This window comes from Nicotiana tomentosiformis, chromosome 10 (genome assembly GCF_000390325.3).
Source record: "Nicotiana tomentosiformis chromosome 10, ASM39032v3, whole genome shotgun sequence".
NCBI classification, from domain to species: domain Eukaryota; kingdom Viridiplantae; phylum Streptophyta; class Magnoliopsida; order Solanales; family Solanaceae; genus Nicotiana; species Nicotiana tomentosiformis.
In genome coordinates, this window is record NC_090821.1 from 34,477,262 (window position 1) to 34,505,062 (window position 27,801).

General features: G+C 39.4%; 2 protein-coding genes across 2 annotated transcripts; both read right to left on the bottom strand.

The window, feature by feature from the left end:
- Positions 1–17,949: 17,949 nt before the first annotated feature.
- On the bottom strand, positions 17,950–19,159 carry LOC138899983 (uncharacterized). The gene is made up of 2 exons (XM_070186684.1): positions 18,700–19,159; positions 17,950–18,380 (listed from the first exon to the last, which is right to left on the bottom strand). Exons 1-2 carry the CDS (start codon positions 19,157–19,159, stop codon positions 17,950–17,952), a joined length of 891 nt encoding a protein of 296 aa, XP_070042785.1.
- Positions 19,156–21,596, bottom strand: LOC138899984 (uncharacterized). The gene is made up of 5 exons (XM_070186685.1): positions 21,101–21,596; positions 20,829–20,963; positions 20,294–20,390; positions 19,998–20,187; positions 19,156–19,311 (listed from the first exon to the last, which is right to left on the bottom strand). Exons 1-5 carry the CDS (start codon positions 21,594–21,596, stop codon positions 19,156–19,158), a joined length of 1,074 nt encoding a protein of 357 aa, XP_070042786.1.
- Positions 21,597–27,801: the final 6,205 nt, after the last annotated feature.

Sequence of the window (27,801 nt, forward strand, 5' to 3'; positions counted from 1 at the left end):
TGAAAAATCGCCAAATTCCGAGCTCTCAAGTCCAAAAACGAAGAATGAAACCAAACCCTCGGATTTTTCTTTTCTGCCCAGGCGTGACCGCACCTGCGCATGAGTAGCCGCATCTGCACGACCGCGGGTGTGCATGTCCAACCCCACCTGTGCTTCCTCTCACTTCTGTGCACCAAATATCCGCTTCTACGGGGCCGCTGATGCGCACAATTTCTTCGCACCTACGGAGACTATCGAGTCCAGCTCTTCTCGCACCTGCGCCTCAATCTTCGCATCTGCGGGCATCGCAGATGCGGAATTTTCCTCGCACCTGCGACCCTACGGTTTTAGTCGAGCACTATCGCACCTACGGTCTATTCTTCGCAGGTGCGAAAATACAAGAAGCCTGAAGACTTAGCAGTAACACAAATAAAACTTTTAATCCAAAACTCTCCCGAGGCCCCTGGAACCTCAACCAAACATACCAACCAATCCTAATACACCATACGAACTTAGTCGAGCCTTAAAGTCACATCAAACAACGTCAAAACCATGAATCGCACCATGAATCGAACTTATAAATTTCAAATCTTTCAACTTCTAAACCTCGTGCCGAAACCTATCAAATCAACCCGGAATGACGTCAAATTTTGCAGGCAAGTCCCAAATAACATAAAGGAGTTGTTCCAACTCTCGGAATAGCATTCCGACCCCGATATCAAAAAGCCCGCTTCCGGTCCAAATCTCCAAAAATTTGACTTTCGCCATTTCAAGCCTAAATCAGCTACAGACCTCGAATTTACAGTCCGGACACGCTCCTAAGTCCAAGATCACCCAACGAAGCTAATGAAATCGACGGAACTCCATTCCTGAATCGTCTTCATATAGTTTCGACTACGGTCAAAATCCTAAAACTTAAGCTTTCGTTTTAGGGACTAAGTGTCCCAAATCACTCTAAATCATCCAGTAACTGAATTCAACCACACACGAAAGTCAATACACATAATATGAAGCTGCTCAGGGCCTTATGCCGTCGGAAGGGACTTAAATTCTCAAAACGACCAATCTGGTCGTTACAACGAGCCTCAGTCAGAGTGTTTTGATTTGAATCATGTCAAATGAAGTATTTTTCAGAGCAACAGTCAAGAAAAAACTTAACATATGAACAAAAGTTGCAGTTTCCCGATTTCAGCTTCTATAAACTAATGCCTTTTCATACTAATTCTTATGGCTAATATGCTTTCAAATATATATTGTTTACGACATCCGAAAAGAATTCATGCTTGAAAATCAAAATTAATTGTACTTACTGTAGAATCTTACAATTCAATAAACCCATTATTTAAAAAGAATATATCTAAATTACCTTTTAGTTTAATTCCTTCTTTCTACATTACTGAAAACCCTCTTGAAACACCCTTCTTGACTCCAGAATTATTACCATATTCTGAAAAATGTGGAACCCATCAAGCCACAATAATTAGATCTTTCAAAAACTAAAATTTTTAGAAAAATAAAATGTCACATTAACACATTGCAAAGACCTAGTTTTATATATACCCAATCAGGTCACCGCCTCCTTCCTCCCCTACACTAATATTAGGTCTCAGATGATTAACCAATAACTTTTTTCACATCTAATCAACCCATAATTCCTTTAAACTTATTCCAATTCCCTTCTACATGTTTTATCACATACTCCATCAAATCTTATCTAATCAAACCCATAATACCAAAAGATATATATATATATATATATATATATATATATATATATATATATATATATATAGAGAGAGAGAGAGAGAGAGAGAGAGAGAGAGACAGAGAGAGAGAGATATATAAGTGGGGTTACCAGGGGAAGGTGATCGGTGACGGTCGGAGGAAGATGAGTTTGGCAGTGGCGATGGTGAGAGATAGATGAAAGACCTTTTGCTTATTTCTGTTGTCTATTATTTTTTATTTAATTGAATCTATTCAATTTACATGAAAAATATTTAGAGGAAATGGGTGACGAATGGGAGGAAAATATTAAACAGTGAAAATAGTTTTCAATTGCAGAACTGCAACGCCTATTCCTTTAAATTGCCAGTAAAAGAGTAATTTTTCCTAGCAAATATTGATCTGCCGTGAACATTTCAATTTTAGGAATAATATACTGGCAATAATTCTATTACCGTTAAATAATAGCCAGTAAAAGCTATTTTTGTTGTAGTGTACCATAAGTAAAATAGACCTGCTCGAGGCCTCAAATCACACATAACAACATCAAAACGCACCTCAAATCAAACTTAAATGAACTTTGAAATTGAAATCTCCAAAACTTGCACTGAAACATATCAAATCAACACGGAATGAACCCAAATTTTGCACACAAGTTCCAAATGACATAACAAAACTATTTCAATCCCCGGAACCACAATTCGAATCCGATAACATCAAAGTCAACTCTCGGTCAAACTTACGAACTTCCAAAACTTCAAATTTCTAACTTTCGCCAATTAGTGTTGAACCCTTCTAGAAGTATCCAGATGCAAACTCGGGCATATGCCCAAGTCCAAAATTACCATCCGAACCTAATGGAGTCCTAAAAACTTCATTCTTGGGTCAAATTCACAAAAGTCAAACTTGGTCAACTCTTCCAACTTAAAGCTTAAATCATGAAATTCATTCTTCCAAATCGATTCCGATTAACTTGAAAACAAAAATTGACGATTCACACAAGTCATAATACATCATACGGAGCTACTCATACATTCCAACTACCGAGCGAAGTGCAAATGCTCAAATACTCCCCTACTTACCTCAAGCAAACTAAGTTAATACTCTAAGAATCCCTTTCCGCGTGAATCAATATGCGGACAACTCGAATCTATCCAAAACATCTTAATAATATTAATAGAAGCCATAGGAAACAAGTCCAAAAAATAAGCTAAGATCTTGGTTCAATTATGAAAAGTCAACCAAAAACCTCAACCTCCTGCCCGCGCTCGCAACCCGATAAAACTCAAAGATTCTGAACGCCTAATCCAATATGAGTCCAAATATATGTGTTTCATCCAAATCCGACCTCAAATAAACCCTCAAATCATTAATTTTTACTTTAGAAAAGCTTTTACTAAAATCTCTAATTTCTTCACTTAGATTCACCAATCAAATGCTAAAATCAAGGTTGAATCATGAATAACAAACACATTCGAGTTAAAAATACTTACCCCAATCAAAATGATAAAAATCCCTTCCAAAATCGCCCAAATCTGAGCTCTAGATCTCAAAATATGATTAAATAATCAAAACCCTCAAAATTAAATATATGGGTCTGCCTAGTGATACCATTTACGATCGCGGGACCTAAGTCACGATTGCGAACCACAAACAAGAAGCTGCCTCGGAAGAGCCTACGCGATCGTGACAACCTGGTCGGTGCAGTCTAGCACTGCTAAGCCAACGCGAACATGGTCCTTTACACGCGAACGCGAAGGCTAAAGGCCTGACGCACCCAACCAGCCTTGACACGACCCCAAAATCTCACCTTAGGAATCACGATGGAACCTAGTCTCTAAGACTAGGTAAGCCTAATACATGAAGAGATCTAACAGAAATAACCAACTAAACTATATAAAAATTGAACTGATAAATGAAATTACGTAACGAAAACTGAACAATAGTTAAACAAATCCCCAGAACCGATAGTATAGAGTCATAAGCTCTATTGAGTACACTAGAATCGCTAAGTACAATACTGCTTTGAAATAAAGATATACAGTAGTAAAGATAATATAAGGAGGTGACCTGAGGCCTACGAGCGTCAAGCAGGTATACCTTGAAGTCTCCAGCAGTGCAGACACAACACTCAAAACCAACACGATCCGAAGTACCTGGATTTGCACAAAAATGTACAAAAGCGTAGCATGAGTACACCATAGCAATACACAGTAAGTATCAAGACTAGCCTCGGTGAAGTAGTGACGAGATAAGTCGAGACACTCACTAGATAAAAAACATATGCAAGATATTAACATAAAGCTAGCAATGAAAGAAACAACAATGTAAGTGTAACATCGTAAAGATTATTTTTGGTAACAAGAAGTAAACGGGTAATTAAAGCAGCAACATAATCAGAACACTGATGAAATGTGAATGAACTCAAATTACGAAAACAAATGATAATTCAAGTTATCAAATTGTTCCCAGCGCATGACCTACAATAAGAATTACCCCGAGGCACCAAACCTCATGACTGTAAATCATAAGTCACAATTTCGAATCTTACACGCATGGCACCTTGTGCCCACATTATCAATCACCTTTGCATGGCAAAGTCATGCTTGAGAGGTTTATTTAAACACAATAAGGCATAATAACAGTCTTGAATAAAGTAAGGCATCAAATGAGATAATGAGTTATTCTAGAAATCAAATAAACAAAAATAAAGTGCAATTTATACAAAATAGAGTATCAAATGGAAAAAAAAATAAGTTTAGTTTAGAAATAAAATAGGGTAAAGGAAAACAATAATTTTACATAAAATAAAACATAGGATAAGTTAACAAATTAAATATAGAATCATTTAAAGTAAAGCGTGATAACAATTTAAGTAAAGTAAAGCACCAGGTGAGATGATGCATTTTCTCTTAAGAGTCACATATAGTAAAGTATGTTGACAATTACTTTATATAAAATCGTTATGTTACCAACAATTCAACAGAATATGAGATGATGACTCCCCACGAATAAATTCATCTTGACAATCAATTCACCAAGTAGCAACGGAGGCACAGATTGGCACATAAAAGTAACGCAACAAATCACGTAGAATGCATGACTCACACAAGAAGTCACTATCGTTCCAACACAAGAATAACAACAATTAACCAAATACGATCAAAATACAAGTGAAATGGTTTAAGGAAAACAACAACCGTTCAACCAACAAGCCGTTCCAACACAGAACGTATAATGAGTATCACAATTGAGGATAACTCTACAGTCACAAACAATTACAACATATCAAATTTAATGCGGCACGCAACCCGATCCCACCATAACATCATCTGTTCAAATCATATTTCGTCCTTATTTCTTCATATCATGTCATATCATATCAATACTGTTGCGGCGTACAACCTGATCCCACCATAACATCATCTGTTCAAATCATATTTCGTCCTTAGTTCTTCATATCATATCAATATCATTGTGGCACGCAAACCGATCCCAATATTTTCAAATTATTAACATAAACAACTCAACACTAATATTTACGAAATATCAACACAAAAGAAGATGAAACATACGGAACATTTAAGATCCACCGATACAACGGAGAATATCCAACACTTCGAAATCCAAATCTTATCGATTCATCAATACAAGAATAGCTAAACAGCTCACGTACGCCAAATAACATAATCGAGTGCATCGAGTAACATAAGGATAATAAAAGCAGGTAAAACGTGTGACAATAAAAGAGGTAATGACTTCAATTAAAGCATATAAGAGTAAACTTAATAATAAAAGATAGAACATGTACTAACAACATCAAATAAAGCATGTAAGAGAAAACTTAACAATAGAAGATATAACATGAAATGACAATTTCAATTAAATGCATGAAAGAAGCCTAAGAGTCTAAACCGGTCAAATATCATATATAAGCCCATGTACATCCTCGTCAACTCGTGCACACGTCTCCCACATAATTCAAATAGTAAAAGCAACCCAAATCCTAGGGGTAGTTCCCCCCCTCCCCCCACAAAGTTAGGTAATATACTTACATCAAACAAGCTAAATCAATCTACTAATAAGCTCTTCTCATGCAAATCCACTTCTGGACGGCTCGAATCTAGCCAAAATAACTTAATATCATAAATAAAAGCCATAGAAAATAATTTCGAATAATAAAGATTCGATCTTAAACTAAAATCTAAAGGTAAACCCCAGGCCCACACCTCGGAACCACACAAAACTCACAAATTCCTAACACTCATTCCGATATGAGTCAAACCATACCAAAATAATTCAATTCCGGCCTCAAATCTGCCTTCAAACCATTAATTTATGTTTTAGAAAGTTTTTACTAAATTCCCAATTTCTCCAATTCAAATAATTAATCAAACACTTAAATCAAAATTGAAATCATGAAATAATAAAAAATTTGAGTCAAAAATACTTACCCCAATCCAAGTAGTAAAAATCCTCTGCAAAATCGTACAAAATCGAGCTCCAAAACCTTGTGAGAAAAAAATAACTAAATTTTGAAATAAGAAAAAAAAAATGCAGCAGTTGTCCCAACTCGAATCAGGTCTTAGAACATCCCAAAACTCATGTATGATAATTCAAACATGATTATTGCGAGATTACACCCAAGACAGCCTCTTTAATCACCCAATTTGGCCTTATAATGAGAGAGATATGATGTTTTGAAGTTTTAAAAGAAATTTGAAAATTAGAGGGATATAAATGGCATTTTGGTAATTACTTACACCAGAAAAAAAACAGCAATACGAAAAATTTTCGTTTTAGCACCAAAACCACATTCAGAACGTCCCGGACACAAACCATATGCATTTTAATAATAAAACATGCTACAAACCTGCTTCTGCACTCAAAATACTGAAAAGATGTCATCTTGACCCACTGTGGTCAAACTTCAAATCCTTAACTTAACTAACTTCTCAACCAATGATCCAAAATACACCCAAGCCTCTCGTGACTCCATCCAATTATACTAACAATTATAGTACATCATTCAATATTATCTAAAGCCTGAAAACACCCATGGGAACATCACAACAAAGAATCGAGGCTCAAATCGAATAGAATTTCTCTTAAGTTGTTTAATCTTCATTCTTTCAAAAGAGTGTCTGAATCAGACTTAAACACTTCGGATTACTTTCAAACTTTGCACACAAGTTCAATTCAAATATATAGAGCTATCCAAAGTCTCGGAACACCAATTGGAGTCCATTAACATCAAAGTCAACTGTTGGTCAAACTTATGAACTCTTAAGTTCTTCAAATTGCCAACTTTTGAAAAATAGTGTCGAATTCTTATAGGAGCCTCCGAAACCAAATCTGAAAATATGTACAAGTCCAAAATTATCATACAAATCTATTGAAAAATCAAAACCTGATTCCGAGTCCGTTAACCCAAGTCAAACCTTGGTCAACTCTTCCAACTTAAAGCTTCTAAAACGAGAATCATTCTTCCAAATCAATCCCGAATCGCTCAGAAACCAAAACCAACATACACACAAGTCATAGTACATAATATGAAGCTACTCAAAGTCTCAAACCACTGAATGGAACGTTAAATCTCAAAACGTCCGGTCCGGTCGTTACATTCTTCCCCACTTAAACATACGTTCGTCCTCGAACGTAACAAGAGTCATTCCAAAGCCATCAAATCACTGTATAAACTTGCCATACATGTCCCATGAGTGATCCCACATCACCTCAACCTATATAAGTCCGACAACACAATCTAACCGAAGATCTTTACCTCAACCTTATCTCTCAACCCTTAGAACCCAATTTCCAAATTCTGAAATTCATTATAATACCCGTTTCTTGCATCTATGTGATGTATAAGTCTGAATCAAGTTGCATCAAGCCGTAACTATATCCCAAGCATAATTATATGATATTCCACATAACTAAGATACACATAGCAATAGATCTCGACCATAATAGTTGCTCAAATAGCAAACCCGGTACCGGTATCTAACCTCATATTAATAAAAACCTTGTTCCAAATCTTTGCACTCTGCTAATAATGAAAGAAACACTCAAAAACTCATAACCACCCATCACATCAACAAGTCATGAAGCTCTCTTACTCGACAAGAACCTTAGCCGAAATCTAAGCTTACTAGTGACATTATCCTTCCAACATACCTTAATCAAGTCCGAAAACACTTATTCCAGGTCAAATAACATCAACCCATCCAGTACAAGTTGCTCTACCAACATGGCACACCAATCCTATTTAGAGTCACATACCATGCAATTCATGCACCAACGAACAATAGCTCAAATATACCCAACGATGGAAAGAGAATGAAATGAAAGAACTGCCCCACTATCTCAAAAGATACCATCACCAAGCGTATTGCTATGAACCCATCACACAAGGAGAAACAAACATACTGGATACGCTCAGGGATCATATCCCAACATAACCCCGTTGCGATGCGTGACCAAATCCAGACACCGGACCACATGGAACGTCGAGTCACGAGGCTCACAATCAACAACTGTGTGCATACCAATCAACAAACACGCGACGTGCATGACCCTATCCATGGAGAAATGGATATCACCATATACCACAAACATGAAAACCATAACCAAGGCGCAATCAACCATTCAACACCCCAGGGGTTATCTAGCTCGAATTTTGCCACAAAGCCCAAACAGTACCGTATCATATGTAAATACTCAACAGTCTCACAACCCATCATGGCGTGGAAGAGTAACACATAGAACACATCATAACACCGATAAGGTCAACTTTAACCGATGATATCATCCACTACAATAGCAGTGTTAAGTAAACAAATCTAACTCGGTGTAAAATACACATCCTCATTAGACCTACCAGTGGCCTCCAAATCAATTCTGATCCTTCCCAAGAACCTTCTAAATATTCAAATCCTTAGAATACCAGAATATCCATATTCGATCCCAACTACACTACTCAAATGACTGATACATTCCTCAAACAGGATTATCCCACAAGAAATACCTACATAATTCTTTCGTGCCACATAGCAAAATCTGAACATCAGTGGTGGATCACTCAGCGATTATCGTAATACCAGTCAGGCAATCGCAAGTCGAAGCACAATGCGCCTTCTGGAGGGCGCAACCTTCTCAGGTGGTATCAAATAATGTAAGAATTCTTCTAAATATCTGAAATCGTCCATGCTATCAAGAGCTTGTGACCCCATCCATGAGAAAAATCATAACACGCAACATATTCCTTTTGCCGATAGCAGACATCTGGCCCAAGTAGTGGTTGACACTATCAAGAACTCTTCAAAACCCGTCCTCACATAACCAAGCCATCATAACTGAATTTCCCCAATTCAACCAAGTCACGCAAGCCGTCCAGCCCAAGAGTATTGCCACAAAACACCGATAATGCATCACCACACCAAAGGAACCAATTACCTTTATTACTATCCTGACCCTACATCACCAAGCTAACCCATTTCTTCGAATCCTCCTCGACATGCCTTTAAGTTAACACTTCTCCATCCCAGTACACTATGATCCTAAGCGAAAGCTCACCGCAAGAGATCATAGAATGAACCACGTTATCCGAAAGCCATAAACCGTTGGGTTTCCTCTAAACCACCCAATAATGCCGCAACCGAGATACCCACATTAAAGAGACCTTCTGTGAATCTGAAGTTGTTTCTCTAACCTCTCTGATACTAAAATGTAGAATTAATAATGATGCAGAAATACCGCAAGTTTCAGCACTATCACATGCAAATCTCAGGCCTTAGTCATATATAATTCCGAGGAACCCTTCAATACCACGTATATACCTTAGACCAAAACTAATATAACACATGACCGTGCAATCTGATCGTCGATAGTAGACTCCCCCACTTGGTGCGAAGCCATAGGACATAACATCTGATGATCCACAATAGCAACCTTCATATCTGGTACAGCACCAATCATAAGATACCTCAAATCATCTACTAAGGGCATGTCCATTCTCGTGACAGTCAAGCCCGCTTCCTCAAGTGCCTTGAATGATAATATGTACCTTTCACTGAGTAGAAGTCCTATACAAACTACATAGTCTCTAATACCACCAACTCTCCTCAAATCAACATCCTTTCATGACCCTACCACGATCATGACAACTAGGCAACCAATTAAATCTTCCCAAGCTCGTACTCACCAACCAGATACAAGAACCTGTTGTATCCCACACTTGAAAAATTGAAGATCTACCAACACGTCTGTGTCCTCAGTCTGGACAATACCGTGAGACAATGATCGAGCATCCATGGCCCCCTCGTAGCCCATCCGCAACATCACAAACCTTCGGTGCATATCTGATACCGAGTGCGTAATATCGTATACGAGTTGATGCAAGGGAATGTAAGATATGTGCTTCAAGCTAAATCAATGCCACATGATAAGGAATGAAAGAAGTGGAATTTCCTAATAGTTCTGTAGCCTCTCGAAGACTCTACTAAACTTGCTTATGACTCGTAGCACATATGAATCTAGAGCTCTGATACCAACTTGTCATGACCCCAAAATCCCACCTTAGGAATCGTGATGGAACTTAGTCTCTAAAACTAGGTAAGATTAATACATGAAGAGATCTAACAGAAATAACCAACTCAACTATATAAAAATTGAACTGATAAATGAAATTACGTAACTAAAACTTAATAATAGTTATACAAATCCCCAGAACAGGTAGTACACAGTTATAAGCTATACTGAAATACACTAGAATCTCTAAGTACAATACTGCTTTGAAATGAAGATATATAGTAATAAAGATAATATCAAGGGGTGACTCTGAGACCTGCGAGCGCCAAGAAGGAATACCTTGAAGTCTCCTGCCGCACAGTGTTACAACCCATATTCACGTACGTTATAAGTTAGTCGACATAAATTCGAGAAGAGATTATCTTTGAGATGATAAGAAGTTAATCCTATTTGTCTTAAATGATACAAGGGTGTATAAGAGTGGTTAACAAGTATTAGAAGTTAAACAAATCATGGATGTTGTAACCTGTATTTTTGGGTAAAACTAGAGGTGCTTAATATTCTCAGGTGGTTTAATGTTTTAAGGTATTTGAATCATATAATATCTGTATCTTAAGTCTTGAAGTCAAACGAGTTATGAAATAAAAGTCGACAAAAGTTGTCGCAACTTACGTTCATAATTTTACTTAAACTTTTGGTCAAATGTTACTAAGCTTTGCTCCAAATTTACTTGAAATTACGGGGTTATCTACCCACCAAATTGAATATCTATGAGTCTAGTTTTCAACGTATTAAACTGTTAGTCGATACAACATCGGAGTAGAGAGATATTCGTATTTTCGTGAGACTCCGCAAGCAGCTCTCTATGAGACGCATTAAGCCCGTTTTAACTCATTCTTTTCACTCTCTTCAGACCCTAGACACCTAAAAACTCTCTCTAAAGGTTCTCTCATGACCCAAGACCTAAACAAAGGGCAAACAACACAAATTAAGTGTCGGGAATCCCGTGGCGCTAGTAAGTTTCTTATTCTTCTTGTTGTTGCTGATTTTTGTGTGGTTCCAGATCGTGTGGGAGGTTGTTTTAAGTGGTTTAAGTTTTGTGAAATACTCTCTCAAGTTTTAAATATCAACCCTAGGTGATTTCACGTCTTACAAAGCTATTCTAGTGCCGAAAAACCCGAATTGATTGCTAGTTTCGCTTCCTTGTTCTTGTGGCAGCATTGAAAGAATATTTCGTGGTGAAGTAAGGTGAGATTGGAGTTTTTCTATCTGTTTAAAAGTAAGGAACCTCTTACTCTACATGTATTTAAGATTATTCAAGTTGTGGCTAAGTCGTTGAAGCTAAAACCTGTGAGATATGATTATTATTGATGTTGTTTGGGCTATTTTGTGATTGTTTTAACTTGTGGGATGTCATATAAATAGGGGAGGTGCTGTCCGTTTCATCGTAAAATAGGTTGCGGTCGATATATAATAGTTACGACGCTTAAACGATAATGATAGTATCATTTCTCTTATTGTAGACTAAGGAGTCATGACATTTGCATAGCTTGAGGTTGGGTAGTATATACAAGGTATGTGAGGCCATCCCTTTCCTTCTTTTGTACGACTCCTATTGTACATAATGTAATGAATGAACATCCAAATATACTCCACTCTTAGAAGCTAGCAGTACTTACATTGTTTCCCTTCTTATGGAATGATTGATGTTGATGTTACTTCTCTTATTCTTATGTTATCAATGTTGTTGGTACTTCCTGAATAACATCCATGATGAAGAGTTTGTCCTAATAATGTGTACGGAGGTTACCGACTTTATGTCTCTCTGAAAGGTTCAGAATGTGATTCCAATGAGTCCGACATGCATTATATATATGTACCTATTTTACTCTACCGAGTCGCGCTATAGTCGGCTGGGTAAGGCACCTATCGTGCAACTACTGATCAGTTGGGTTTTACCGAGCTCCACATGGCCGGGTACGATTCTACCGAGCCTTATGATGGCCGGGTACATTTTTATCGAGCCTATTACGGTCGGATACGATATGATGATGATGATGATCCCACAGAGACGTATGTTTGTAAGAGAGTGTGTGTGTGTGTGTGTGTATATATATATATATATATATATGTCATGCATTTTATGACAGTCGCCCTCAGAGGCACTCAGATGTTACAGGTTGTATATTCTCTGTCCATGCTTACATTACTGTTCTTATTTATTCTTTCCTGCCTTACATGCTCGGTACTTTATTCGTACTGACACCCCTTTTATTTGTCGATACTGCATGTCATGCTACAGGTCCTGATAGACAGGTAGACACAGCTCCCCCACCACAGTAGGCTGCCCAGTTCAGCGATTATTGGCGAGATCCCTTCTCCGAAATTGTCGTGATCTTGGTATGCACATTTGTTGCAGACCTAATGGGTATGTCGGGGCCCTGTTCTGGCAATGTTAAAGAACTTATGTTCCTTTAGAGGCTCATAGACAGGTGTCCACTCATGTATAGTTTGGATTGCTTTGTCGACGGATTTTTGTTGTATAGTCTCTCATGGCAGCTTGGCAGCTCGTACCTTATATATAACTTCATGACAGCCTTTTCGGCCCATTTTATGTATGTTCATGCCATTATATGTCATTGTTGGTTGTTCATGATTCGTTTCTACCATTTATGTTGATCTCGTCAGGCCATATAGATAATAAGAAAGGTTAGATAAAATGTACGTTGGTGCTCGGCAAGTATGGCCCGGGTGCCAATCATGGTCCTCCAGTTTGGGTCGTGACACACAAACATAACTCTTGATGTACCTGGATCTACAGAAAAATGTATAGAAGTATAGAATGAGTACACCACAGTGGTACCCAGAAAGTATCAAGACTAACCTCGGTGGAGTAGCGACGAGATAAGTCGAGACACTCACTAGACATCAAACTTGTGCAAGATAATAACATAAAGCTAGCAATAGAAGAAATGACAATGTAAGGCTGATAAAGTAAATATTATTAATATAAAACCAACAAAGGAATAATAGAAACACAATTGGAAACAAGAAGTAAACGAGTAATTAAAGAAGCAACACAATCAGAACACAAATGAAATATGAATGAACTCAAAATAGGAAAACAGATGACAGTTCAAACAATCAAATCGTTCCCAACGCATGACTTACAACAAGAATTACCCCGAGGCACCAAACCTCATAACCACAAATCATAAGCCACAATTCCGAATCTTACACGCATGGCAACCCGTACCCACAATATCAATCACCTTCGCACAGCAAAGTCCACGTGCTACCATTTACATTGTATCCGTGTCAAATGGCAAATAAAATGTTCGAGAGGTTTATTTAAATACAATAAGGCATAATAACAATCTTTAATAATGTAAGGCATCAAATGAGATAATGAGTTATTTTAGAAATCAAATAAAGTAATATAGAGTATGATTTATACGAAATAGAGTATCAAATGGAAAAAAATGAGTCCAGTTTAGAAATCAAATAAGGTAAAGGAAAATAATAATTTTAAATAAAATAAAACATCGGATAAGTTAACGAATTAAATGTAGAATCATTTAAAGTAAAGCGTGATAACAATTTAAGTAAAGTAAAGCACCGGGTGAGATGACGAGTTTTCTCTTAAGAGTCACATATAGTAAAGTATGTTGACAATTTCTTTATATAAAATCGTTATGTTACCAATAACTCAACAGAATATGAGATGATGACTCCCCATAAATAAATTCATCTTGACAATCAATTCACCAAGTAATAACGGGGGCACAGATTGTCACATTAAAGTAACACAATAAATCACTTAGAATCATGAATCACAGAAGAAGTCACTATCGTTCCAACACAAGAATAACAACAATTAAAAAAATACGATCAAAATACAAGTGAAATGATTTAAGGAAAAACAATAATCGTTCAACCAACAAGCCATTCCAACACAGGATGTACAATGAGAATCACAACCGAGGATAACTCTACAGTCACAAACAATTACAGCATATCAAATTCGGTGCGACACGAAACTCGATCCCACCACATCATCATTTGTTCAAATCATATTCTGTCCTTATTTCTACATATCATATCATATCATATCAATACTGTTGCGGCGTGCAACCTGAACCCACCATATCATCATCTGTTCATATCATATTCCGTTTGTATTTCTTCATATCATATCAATACAGTTACGTCATGCAACCTGATCCCAGCATTTTCAAATTATTAACATAAACAACTCAATACCAATATTTACGAAATATCAACACAAAAGAAGATGAAACGTACGAAACATTTACGATCCATCGATACAACGGAGAATATCCAACACTTTAAAAGCCAAACTTTATCGATTCATCAAAACAAGAATAGCTAAAATGGCTCACGTAAGAGCAATAACATAATAGAGTGCATCGAGTAACATAAGGACACTAAAAGCACGTAAAATGTATGACAATAAAAGAGGTAAACTTCATTTAAAGCATATAAGAGTAAACTTGACAATAAAAGATAGAACATGTACTAACAACTTCAAATAAATTATGTAAGAGTAGACTTAACAATAGGAGATATATCATGAAATGACAACTTCAATTAAATACATGAAAGAAGCCTAAGAGTCTAAACCAGTCAAATACCACATATAAGCCCGTGTACACACTCATCATCTCGTGTACACGTCTCCCACATAATTCAAATAGTACAATCAACCCAAATCCTCGGGGTAGTTTCTCCCAGACAAAGTTAGGCAAGATACTTACCTCAAAAACAACAACAGCATACCCAGTATTATCTCACATCGTAGGGTCTAGGGAGGGTAGTATGTACGCAGACCTTGCCCCTACCTTGTGAGGATAGAGAGGTTGTTTCCAATAGACCCTCGACTCAGGATAGTATAAGTACCACATTAATGAAAATATAGGCAAGAAGGGACAGTACCAAAAAGCCATATAAAAGCAGAATAAAACAACAAGACAGTAAGGTGATCAATAATGAAAGAAAACAACGGTTAGTCATAGAAACCTACTATCAACAGAAAGCGGGATTGCGTGCCAATACTACTGTTATGAACACTCTACACTACCTACTCTACTACTCTAATCCTCGACCTTCATACCTTCCTATCAAGGGTCATGTCCTCGGTCAGTTGAAGTTGCGCCATGTCTTGTCTAATCACCTCTCCCCACCTCTCTTTTGGCCTACCTCTACCTCTCCGTAGGCCCTCCAATGTCAACCTCTCACACCTTCTCACCGGGGCGTCTGTGCTCCTCGTCCTCACATGACCAAACCACCTAAGTCGCGCTTCCCGCATCTTGTCCTCAATAGAGGCCACACCCACCTTATCGCGAATAACCTCATTTCTGATCCTATCTAACCTGGTGTGCCCGCACATCCATCTCAACATCCTCATCTCTGCTACCTTCATCTTCTGGACATGAGAAATCGTGACTGGCCAACACTCAGCCCCATATAACATCGTTGGTCTGACCACCACTCTATAGAACTTACCCTTAAGTTTTGGTGGAACCTTCTTGTCACACAAAACACCAGAAGCGAGTCTCTATTTCATCCATCCCGCCCCAATATGATGTGAGATATCTTCATCAATCTCCCTACCCCCCTGAATAACAGACCCGAGGTACTTAAAACTCCCTCTCCTAGGGATGACCTGTGAGTACAGCCTCACCTCCCCTTCCCCTCCTAGAGTCTCGCCACTGAACATACACTCCAAGTATTCTGTCTTGGTCTTGCTCAACTTGAAACCTTTAGATTCCAGGGTCTGCCTCCATACCTCTAATTGCGCGTTCATATCATCTCGCATCTTGTCAATCAATACAATATCATCTACAAATAACATGCACCACATCACCTTCCCTTGGATGTGGTGCGTCAGTACGTCCATCATTAGAGCAAACAAAAATGGGTTGAGTGCCGACCCCTAATGCAACCCCATCATAACCGGAAAATGGTCTGCGTCCCCACCCACCGTCCTCACTCGGGTCTTTACTCCATCATACATGTCCTTAATCAACCTAACATAGGCAACATGTATACCTCTATCCTCCAAACATCTCCACAAAACATCTCCAAGAGATACTTACCTCAAACAAAATAAATTAGTCTACTAATAAGCCCTTCTCACGCAAATCCACTTTCGAACGGCTCGAATCTAGCCAAAATAAATTAATATCATAAATAAAGCCATAGGAAATAATTCCGGATAATAAAGATTCGATCTTTAACTAAAATAAAAAACTTAACCCAAAAAGTCAACTCTCGCCTTGCACCTCGGATCCTGACAAAATTTACAAATTTCAAGTAACCATTCCTATACGAGTCCAACCATACCAAAATCATTCAATTTTGACTTTAAATTGGCCTTCAAACTCTCAATTTATGTTTTAGAGAGTTTTTACAAAAACCCCCAAATTTCTCAAATTCAAATCATTAATCAAACACTAAAAGCAGTCGCGATGAAGAAAGCCAGGCACCAGCATCAGCGATCCAAAACATGGGAAAATGATTCGAAATATACCTGAGGCCCCCATGACCTTGTCCAATCACACCAACCAATCCTAAAACATAACATGATCCTACTCGAGGCCTTAAATCACACAAAATAACATTGAAACCACAAATCACACCTCAATTCAAGCCTAAGGAACTAGTCCAGATTTCCAAATTCAAAACTTATGTCGAACATGCCTAAACAACTCAGAATGACCAAAATTTTTGCATTCATGTCCCAAATGACACAATGGACATATTTCAACTTCCAGAACCACAATCCAAACCCGATATCATCAAAGTCAACTCTCGGTCAAACCTATCAACCTTCCAACTTTCGTCAAATAGAACAAAATCAACCTAGGGACATAAAAAATCCAATTCTGGACATACTCCTAAGTCCAAAATCACCGTACAAACCTATTGAAACCATCAAAATACCATTCCAGGGTCGTCTACATAAAAGTCAAACTCCGATCAACTCTTACAACTTATGCCTCCAACGAAAGGATCAAGTGTCCCAATTCAATCCAAAGCTCCCCCGAAACAAAACTAACCCCCCGGCAAGTCACATAATAACAAATACATATAAGGGAAGCTTCAAAAGGGAAAACGGGACTCTAATACACAAAATGCCTGGTCGGATCGTTACATTCTCGCTATCTTAAACAATCATTCATCCTCAAATGAGTATAGAGACATACCTGAAGTGTCAAATAGGTGAGGATATCGGCTCTGCATATCATGCTAGATCTCCCAAGTTGCCTCCTCGACCGGTTGACCTCTCCACTGAACCTTCACCGATGTAATGTTCGTTGATCTCAACTTCCGGACCTGCCTGTCCAAAATATCCACCGGCTCCTCAACATAGGTCAAATCCTTGTTAAATTGCACTGAGCTGAAATCTAACCCATGTGACGAATCATCATAGTACTTTCGGAGCATGGAAACATGGAACACCGGGTGAACTCCCGACAAGCTGGGTGGCAATGCAAGTCTATAGGCCACCTCACCAACTCTCTCAAGAATCTCAAAAGGACCAATATATTGTGGGCTCAACTTTCCCTTCTTCCCGAACCTCATCACACCATTCATGGGCGAAACTCTGAGTAGAACCCTCTCACCCACCATGAATGCCACATCACGAGCCCTTTCATCAGCATAACTCTTTTTCATAGACTGCACTATACGAAGTCACTCCTGAATCAACTTCACTTTCTCCAAAGCATCACAGACCAAATCAGTACCCAACAACCTAGCCTCCCCGGGCTCAAACCAACCAATCGGAAAACGACATCGCATCCTATATAAGGCCTCATAAGGAGGCATCTGGATACTCGATTGATAGCAGATGTTGTAGGAGAACTCTGTTAACAGTAAAAATTGATCCCATGATCCCCTGAGATCAATGACACGGGCTTGTAACATGCCTCTAAGATCTGAATAGTACTCTCGGATTGTCCGTCTGTCTATGGATGAAATATCGTACCCAGCTCGACCTGTGTTCCCAACTCTCGCTGCACTGCTCTCCAAAAATGCGATGTAAACTTCATGACTTGATCCGAGATAATAGGCACGGGCATACCATGAAAGAGAACAATCTCTCAAAGATAAATCCAAGCCATCTGCTCTTAAGAGTAGGTAGTCATGATTGGAATGAAGTGCGCAGATTTGGCCAGTCTATCCATAATAACCCACACTAAATCAAATCTCCTCAAGGTCCGTTGAAGCCCAACTAAAAAATCCATAGTGATACGCTCCCACTTTAACTCCAGAATATCTAACCTCTGAAGCAAAATCGCCAGGTCTCTAATGCTCGTACTTAACCTGCTGACAATTGAAATACCAAGCCACATACTCCATAATATCTTTCTTCATTTTTCTCCACAGTAGTGCTGCTTCAAATCATGGTACATCTTCGTGGCGCCTGGATAAATGGAGTACCGTGAACTATGGGCCTCCACAAGAATCGTCTCCTACAACCCATCCACATTGGGCATAGCCTCAATAACCTATCATCACCAATAGTCAACTCATTGGAATCACCGTGTTGCACCGTATCCTTAAGGATAAGCAAGTGGGGGTCATCATACTGACGTGCTTTGATGCACTCAAACAAAGATGACTGTGACACAACACAAGCAAGAACCTGGCTAGGATCCGAAACATCCAACCTCACAAACTTGTTGGCCAAAGCCTGAATATCCAAAGCGAAAGGTCTCTCCCCAAGTAGAATAAAAGCAAGACTACCCATGCTCTTAGCCTTCCTACTCAAAGCATCAGCCACCATATTGGCCTTCCCGGGATGATAAAGAATGGTGATATCATAGTCTTTTAGTAGCTCTAACCTCCTCCATTGCTTCAAGTTTAGATCCTTTTGCTTGCATAAGTGCTGAAGACTCATGTGATCCGTGAAACCTCACAAGACACATCGTAAAGATAGTGCCCCCAAATCTTAAGTGTGTGAACAATGGCTGCCAACTCCAAATCGTGTACTAGGTAGTTCTTCTCATGGGGCTTTAATTGATGTGAAGCATAAGCAATCACTCTACCATCCTGCATTAGCACACACTCAATGCCAACAAATAAGGCATTATAATAGACTGTATAAGAACCCGATGCTGAAGGCAAAACCAAAACTGGAGTTGTAGTCAAGGCTGTTTTGAGCTTTTAAAATCTCTCATCGCACTCGTCAGACCACCTTAATGGGGCACCCTTCTGCATCAATCTTGTAAATGGGCTGCTATAGATAAAAATCCCTCCACAAAATGGAGATAATACCCAGCCAACCAAAGGAAACTCTGAATCTTAGTAGCAATAGACGGTCTGGGCCAACTCTGAACTCCCTCAATCTTCTACGGATCCACTTTAATCCCCTCGCTGGATACTACATGACCCAAGAATTCCCCGAGTCTAACCAAAACTCGCACTTGGAGAATTTTGCATATAGTTTTTTCTCCCACAAAGTCTGGAGCACGATCGTCAAATACAACTCATGATCCTCCCAGTTGCGAGAATCTACCAATATATCATCAATAAATACAATAAGCGAAAGAATCTAAATAGGGCTAAAACATGTTGTTCATCAAGTGCATGAAAGTTGTTGGGGCATTGGTCAGCCTAAAAGAAATCACCAAGAACTAATAGTGACCATAGAGGGCCATGAAAGCCATCTTCGGAATATTTGAAGCTCAGATCTTCAACTAATGGTACCCTTATCTCAAGTCAATCTTCGAGAATACTCTAGCACCCTGAAGCTGATCAAATAAACCATCAATACACGGTAGTGGGTACTTGTTCATGACGATAACCTTGTTCAACAAACTATAGTCAATGCACATCCTCATTGAACCGTCCTTCTTCTTCACAAATAGAACTGGAGCACCCCCAATGCAAAACACTCGACCTGATGAAACCCTTATCAAGCAACTCCTGAAGTTGTTCCTTAAACTCTTTTTACTCCACTGGTGCCATGGAATATGATGGAATAGATATGGGCTGAGTGCCTGACACCAAGTCAATACCAAAACCAATATACCTATTGGGTGGAATGCCCGGTAGGTCTTCTGGAAACTCTCTCACTACTGGGACTGACTCAACTGTAGGAGTATCAGAACTAGCATCCCTCACAAAGGCTGATTATGCCAAGCACCCATTCTCAACCATCCGTTGTGCCTTTATAAAGGACACCGCCCTACTAGGAACATGACCCAACAAACCTCTCTATTCCAACCTCGACAACCCCAGCATAGCCAACATCACAGTCTAGGCGTAACAATCAAGAATAGCATGATATGGTGACAATCAATCCATGCCCATTATTATATCAAAATCCACCATATTGAGTGACAGAAGATCAACCCTAGTCTCATAGCCCCCAATAGTGATCAAACAAGAATGATAGACCCGGTCTACGATAATAGAATCCCCAATGGGTGTAGACACATAATCAGGAGTAATCAAAGAATCATGAGACATATCCAAATATGAAGCAAAATAGGATGACATATACGAATAAGTAGAACCCGTGTTAAATAAACCTGATGCATTTCTATGATAGATCAAAACAATACCTGTAATGACGGCATTTGATGCAACAACGTTATTCCTACTAGGGAAAGCATAACAATGGTCCTGGCCTCTCCCTCTAGGACATCCTCTACCCGCCTGTCCTACACCCCTAGCATGTTGTGCAGGTGGAATAACAACTGGAGAAGAAATCATAGCCTGAGTACCCTGAATAGGTCTACCCCTCCGAAGTCTGGGACAATCCCTCACCATGTTCTAGTACCACTACACTCAAAATAACCTCTTTGCGGGCGTGGTTGTAGGTACTGAGTCTGACCCAGATGGCTAGAATAATCATTGTAGGAACCCTGTGCTGAAGGTGCACTAAAAGATGGTTGTCCAATATGAGTACCCTGAGGTCCCTGACTAGTTGGAGCACTATGAGTAACCTGAAGTGTGGACTGAACTGGTTGATTGATAAAGCCTCTGCCATGACGAGCTGAAACCGCAGAACAGGAACCACTAAACCCTCCAAAATCTCGAGGCCTCTTGGCCTCCCTGTCCACTCTCTCTCGGTCATGGATACGCTCAAACCTCCTAGCGATCTCCACAACCTGCGGACTAGCAGTCTTGGTCACCAACCTCCTAGCAGTCTCGGTCCACAACTTCCTAGCAGCCTTGGTCTCCAACTTCCGTGCCATCCCAAATCTGAGGCTATAACCGAGTTTCTCAACAAATCTGTGGACTCTCTCTCTCTCTCTAACAGTGGAAATCAAGGTAGGTGCATGATAAGATACATCAGTAAACCTCATAGCATACTCGGACACAATCATATCCCCTGGCGCAACTGCTCGAACTCAGTGTGCAGTGCATCCCTGAGGGTCTGTGGAATGAACTCCCTCAAGAAGAGATCAGTTCACTGGGACCAAGTAAGTGGCGTTGCGCCAGCTGGTCTACTCACCTCATAAGTTTGCCACCATCTATATGCCGGTTCCATTAGCTGGAAGGTAGTAAGGTCGACCCCGCTCAACTCACTATGCCCATAGCACGCAAAATACAGTGACACTGGTCTAAGAAACCTTGTACATCCTCGAATGGTCCGCCACTGAAATGGGGAGGATGATACTTCTAGAACCTCTCTAACCTCTTATGCTCCTCCTTTGATGTAACTAGACGTACCTCGGGCTGAATAGCAATCATGGTTTGCACAGGTATAACACCCGAAGCATGATCAACATGACCTCGTTTCTCTGGAGTGTGGGTGGCGTGACTCTGAGCTCCTCCCCCAGCCTCTAAAGTAGTTGGTGCAACTGGAATCAACCGTGCCCAAGCCAAGGTCCCAAACATGCCCAAAAAGTGAGCCAAAGTCTCCTAAAGTCCAGGGGTAGCAACAGGCGCCTCGAGTGACTGCTCTCCGATCGAAGCTGCTGGTGGCTCCTCAATCATGGGTGCCTGCCCTCGCGGTGGCACGTGCCCTAACTCTGCCTCTATCCCAGCCTCTAGCGACAACACCGACACTAGGGGCAGCATCATATGTAACTGGAGCTCATATCTTCACCATATGTGAGAGAATAGAAAGACAAAGGCTCAAACTCTGAAATCAACAAATTCGCACGATAAGGAATGAAAGAAGTGAAATTTCCTAATAGTTCGGTAGCCTCTCGAAGATAAGTATAGACGCCTCAGTACTGATCCACAAGACTCTACTAAACTTACTTATGAATCGTAGAACCTAGATCTCTAATACAAACTTGTTACGACCCAAAATTCCACAATAAGGGTTGTGATGGCACTTAGTTCCTAAGAGTAGGTAAGCATATCACATGATGAGATCAAATAGAATATAACAACTTAAATATTAAATAAAAGCTGAAAAATACCATAACATAGCCAAAACGGGGATACAACAGTCAAAATCCCAAAATCTGGTAATATTGAGTCATAAGATCTTCAAGGAATACATGATAAATCTCAAATGTACATCAGTTTTTGAGAAGACATAAATAGTAGAAAAGAAGTAAACGAGTACTATGAGCGGAACATCAGGTATATCTTGAAATCTCCAACAGCTCGGCACCACTCCCTAATGACCAACACGATCTGAGGTACCTGGATCTGCACAAAGAATGTGCAGAAGCGTAGTATGAGTGCACCACAATCGGTACCTAGTAAGTATCAAGTCTAACCTCGCTGAAGTAGTGACGAGGTTCAAGTCAAGACACTCACTAGTCAAATAACTTATGCAAGATATCAATATAAAAATGACAACGAAATACATAACAAAATAAATATCAACCAAGAGTGGGGCATGTGATAACATGGCTACTCAACCAACAACTCATAAAACACAAAGTAAAATCATTTAAGAAAAACAAGGATATGTTCAAAATATCAACCCATTCCAACACATAAATAACATCAAGGATCACCCCGAAATACCACATAACATCATCAACAAGCCACCCTTATGTTGTCGCATGAGCTTCACAATGACATATTTCCCCTTATATACTATGCACGCATAATTCTCCTTATCTCACCGCATGCGCATAAATAAACGCCATCCTTATATCGCGGCATGCACATCTCTCCACCCTTATACTCCACACAACAACAATCAACTCGCACAATAAGCCCAAATGTGCTACAGTATTACAAAAATAACAATATTCCAAAGTCACATAGCAATAGTATAAGAGTGCTGGGAAATATTCAATAATAAAGCATGTTCATATAGCAAACAAGCCCAATTCAACGCATATTAATAGCCTAAGGTCTAATCCGGTCGCAACCCACTGTTGATACCCAATTTTGCCCTCATATTTTGTAAAGTATTCTATATACTTTCAAAATATCATTTTGCATAATTACCCAATTTACAAGGGTCATATAAGTACTTTCTATAATTCTTTATAATTTTAAATTTTTAAAATTGATTTTCTTGCATTTAATTTGTTCAATATTTATCAATTATCCCTTCAAATTATTTTAGGGTGATTTAATCATCAAAAATTATCATTTTATATCCACATGCATTTTATAATATTTTTATCTCATTTTTACATAATTACATTTGAATTTGTTTTATTTTATCTTTACTAGTTACAATAATATCCTATATTCTATAAATAATTGCGTTTATTATATTATTTATGTCAAAATAGTCTTTTTATATTTCTATAATTCTGAGTTATTGTTTTTAAGTATGTAATTTTTAAGTATGTAATGTCTCAAATAATATTTTTATTATTTATTAGTCATTTTTTATAATTTAATTTTTAGGAATTACGTGTATTTAAATTATAGCCCAATATATGGCTAATTTCGGACCAAAATCAGGCCAAAGACATTTGGTCCATCCCCAGTTCACCCTTCAGCAGCCCAAGACCAAAAAACCCTCTTTAAAACCCAGTCGCGACCCGACCTAACCCTGCCCTGCTCCTCTTTCGTTTCTTGGTCGCTGATCTTTTGAGATCAACGACCCAAATTAAGCCGACCCCTTTCTTTATATCCCTCCCCGCTAACACTAGAGACCCATTCTCCATTTCAGCCGCCCCCAACTTCTCTCAAACATTCCTCTCATCTCTAACAGAAACCCTAGCCGCCTCACTCAAACCCTAGTCCTAATCTGATATCACATGGAAAATCTTCCATGTGTTCCTTTCCTTTTTTGCACACACGGAGATTCTTAGTATCTCCTCAACGTTACAGAGTTTGGTACTCAGTTATTTATGGAAGTTAAATCAGTGGGTGTTCGTTCAACTTCGATTATGTATTATCTTCATGTTCTTACCTTGATATATTCACTACCAGGCTATATGGGCCCGATTCAATGAGATCTTTGACTATTTTTTGTAACGACCCGACCGGTCATTTTGAGCATTTGCATTTTGCTCGGTAGTTTATGGGCGTGAGTAACTCCGTATGATGTATTTTGAATTATCTGAATCGTCGATTTGGTTTTCAGGTTATTCGGGACTGATTTGGAAGAATAATTCTCAACTAGGGGGCTTTAAATTTGAAAGAGTTGACTAAGTTTGTCTTTTTAGCATTTGACGTCGGATTGGAATTTTGATAGTTCTGTCAGCTCCGTTGGATGATTTTGGACTTAGGAGCGCGTCTAGATTGTGATTTGGAGGTTCGTGGTTGAATTTGATTGGAAATGGCGAAAGTTGAGATTTTGGAAAGTTTGACTGGGAGTGCACTTTTTGATATCGAATTCGGATTGTGATTCCGCGAATTGGAATAGCTTCGTTATGTTATTTGGGACTTGTCTGCAAAATTTCAAGTTCTTCCGGATTGATTTGCTATGTTTCAGTACGAGTTATTGAATTTGAAAGTTCAAAGTTCATAGATTTCGATTTGAGGTGCGATTCATCGTTTCGATGTTGTTATGCGTGATTTGAGGCCTCAAGTAGGTCTGTGTTATATTATTGGACTTGTTGGTATATTCGGACGGGATCCCGAGTGGCTCAGATGAGTTTTGGATGAGATTACTTCATGTTGCTATTGCTGGTTCTGGTGTGACTGCACCTGCGGCTAGTTTGCGCAGGTGCGATGGTCGCAGAAGCGACGAAGGGATCATAGGAGCAGAAATAGTGTTGGGTGAGGAAGACCGCAGAAGTGGAGATTTGAGCGCATATGCGGATGCGCAGGTGCGATGTGATGGAGCGCAAGAGCGAGGTATTTTGCAGGTACGGATGGTGGCTCGCACTTGCAATGTCGCAGAAGCGGATATGTTGTCCGCAGGTGCGAGGGTTGAGTCCTCAGCTGATTCTACAGAAGCGATGCCGCAGAAGCGGCTAATGTGCCGCAGGTGCAAAAATGCTGGCAGAAGCTATAAATCGAGGTTTTGGTTCTTTCTTCATATTTTGAGATGTGGGACTCGGATTGAGGCGATTGTTGGAGCCATTTTCATCACAAGGATTGGGTTTCGAGCCGTTCGGAGGTTGGAATGCACGGGATGGAATTTTGGAGCATTGCTTGGCCTGCTCGGTGTTGGAATTGGCTTGTTCGAGGTAAGTAACTCTTCTAATCTTAGTGCTGAGGGTATGAAACCCTGAAAAACATGTTATGTGATTGGTATTGAGGTGACGCACATGCTAGGTGACGGGCGTATGGGCGTGCACCATGTGAATTGAGACTCTATTGTTCCCATGGTCCTACTTTGTTGATATCCGTGTTTTCACCATGTGATAAAGTAGTTAAGCTGTCAATCATGCTAGATATCATGTTTAGATATTATGCCGATACTGTTTGGACCCATAGTGGTCGTCTCTTGCTGTCATCTTACTGATTTTATTGATATTTTATACTCAATCATATCCATGCATTCATACCATATATCAGTCTCAGATATTATTTATTGATACATCATATCATTGTTGTCGGTCTTGTTTCATGACATTGTGAGCCCGTGAGTGAGACTAGAGAGATTGATGACTGAGTGAGGCCGAGGGCCTGAGTGAGAGTGACATTTTGGGATCGGGTTGCACGCTGCAACATATTATATTGATTATATTTTATATGGATCGGGTTGCACGCCGCAACGAGTCTTCGGGCTATATATATATATATATTGTTGGATCGAGTTGCACACCGCAAATATATATATTATTAGATCGGGTTGCACGCCGCAACAATATTGGATCGGGTTGCACACCGCAGTAATATAGCGCTTGGGCTAAAGGAGCCCCTCCGAAGTTTGCACACCCCCAGTGAGCGCGGTCTACTATATATATGTGGATCGGGTTGCACGCCGCAATGGGCTTTATGGTGATATATGGATCGGGCTGCACGTCGCAGCGGGTTTTGTACAACGCTGAGTGATTGAGTGTGCTGAGCATAGTGAGAGAGAATGCGAGACAGTGAGATTGAGTACTCTGAGAGTGTGAGTACATGAGCTCATCATCGAGATGCATTGTATTTGACATACGTACTTGAGATACATGCATAGAGGTGCATTTCCTTATGCTACCCAGTTTAAAGGACATTTATGATTTTACCTGTGTCTTGACATGTAGGCATAGAGAAGTACTTTCCTCATTCTATCAGAAAATGAAACATCTTACTTATTGTTGAAAGGATTTTGGGAAAAATCACAGTTTTCAAACTTACTCGTATTTTGATTTTTTTTCCGGTAAAAGATTTGGGTTTTCACTGAGATACTTGAAAAGAAATGCCTATTATTTTTGGAAATGTGAACGAATTGAGCCTTTTCTTTCTGAGATACTCTTTTGTTATTGTACTATTTTGTTATGAACTATGGTGGAATATTGGTGTTGTACCCGACTTGTTTTTGTTAGCTCGTCATTACTTTCAACCTAAGGTTAGGTGTGTTACTTATTGAGTACGTGGGGTCGGTTGTACTCATACTACACTTTTTCACCTTGCGTGCAGATGTTGGTTGTTGATGTTGCTTCCAGAAATGCGCAGTAGACTAGTTGATCAGCGGTGCAGTCGATGGTCCCGTGCCTTTCCCTCTCAAATTGTCCACTTGAGAGTACCAATCTAGACCATTCTAGAAACCTTACTCCAACATCAAATGTACATGCATCATGTTAAACCTAGTACGGGTTATGACGCTGTTAACGAAATAGCCCGCTAAGATAAGCCTTGTCCAAAGTTCGACGGGATTTCCACAATCCCAATGGACACTACCATGTTATGTGCATTACTTGGGAAAAATGTGCCAATATGTTGATCATTATTGAGTAAATGGTCGAATCTGGAGAGGGAGAGGGGTAACTTTAGTTGCTTGCAGAAAATGAAGCACGAAGTCGACAGGCTCGGCATGGTCCAAAACATCCCACCTCTGCTACTTGATTGGTGGAAGAATCTCGCGCCTTGCGACAAGAATCATGTGAGAAGGGTCCTTGGTAATTTGCCATCCTTGCTAGACATCCGACCAAATAGGGCATTGATCGAGATCGCTACCATGTTTTGGGATGCGAAAAGGGCCGTCTTCCGCTTTGGTGACATAGAAATGACTCCTCTCTTAGAAGAGGATAGTCCAGGGTTATTAGTGCCAGAGAATCG

Excerpts from the sequence above, each read along its gene's own strand:
- LOC138899983 (XM_070186684.1), bottom strand. The coding sequence starts at position 19,159 with ATGAGTCTTCAGCACTTATGCAAGCAAAAGGATCTAAACTTGAAGCAA. Across the intron at positions 18,381-18,699 it reads GTGGAGGCCCATAGTTCACG|ATGGCTTGGATTTATCTTTG; the intron begins GTACTCCATTTA and ends TCTTAAGAGCAG.
- LOC138899984 (XM_070186685.1), bottom strand. The coding sequence starts at position 21,596 with ATGATTGTGTCCGAGTATGCTATGAGGTTTACTGATGTATCTTATCAT. Across the intron at positions 20,964-21,100 it reads TGATTATTCTAGCCATCTGG|TTGTTATTCCACCTGCACAA; the intron begins GTCAGACTCAGT and ends TTTCTTCTCCAG. Across the intron at positions 20,391-20,828 it reads ATCAAATGCCGTCATTACAG|CCTTTGTGAGGGATGCTAGT; the intron begins GTATTGTTTTGA and ends TGGCATAATCAG.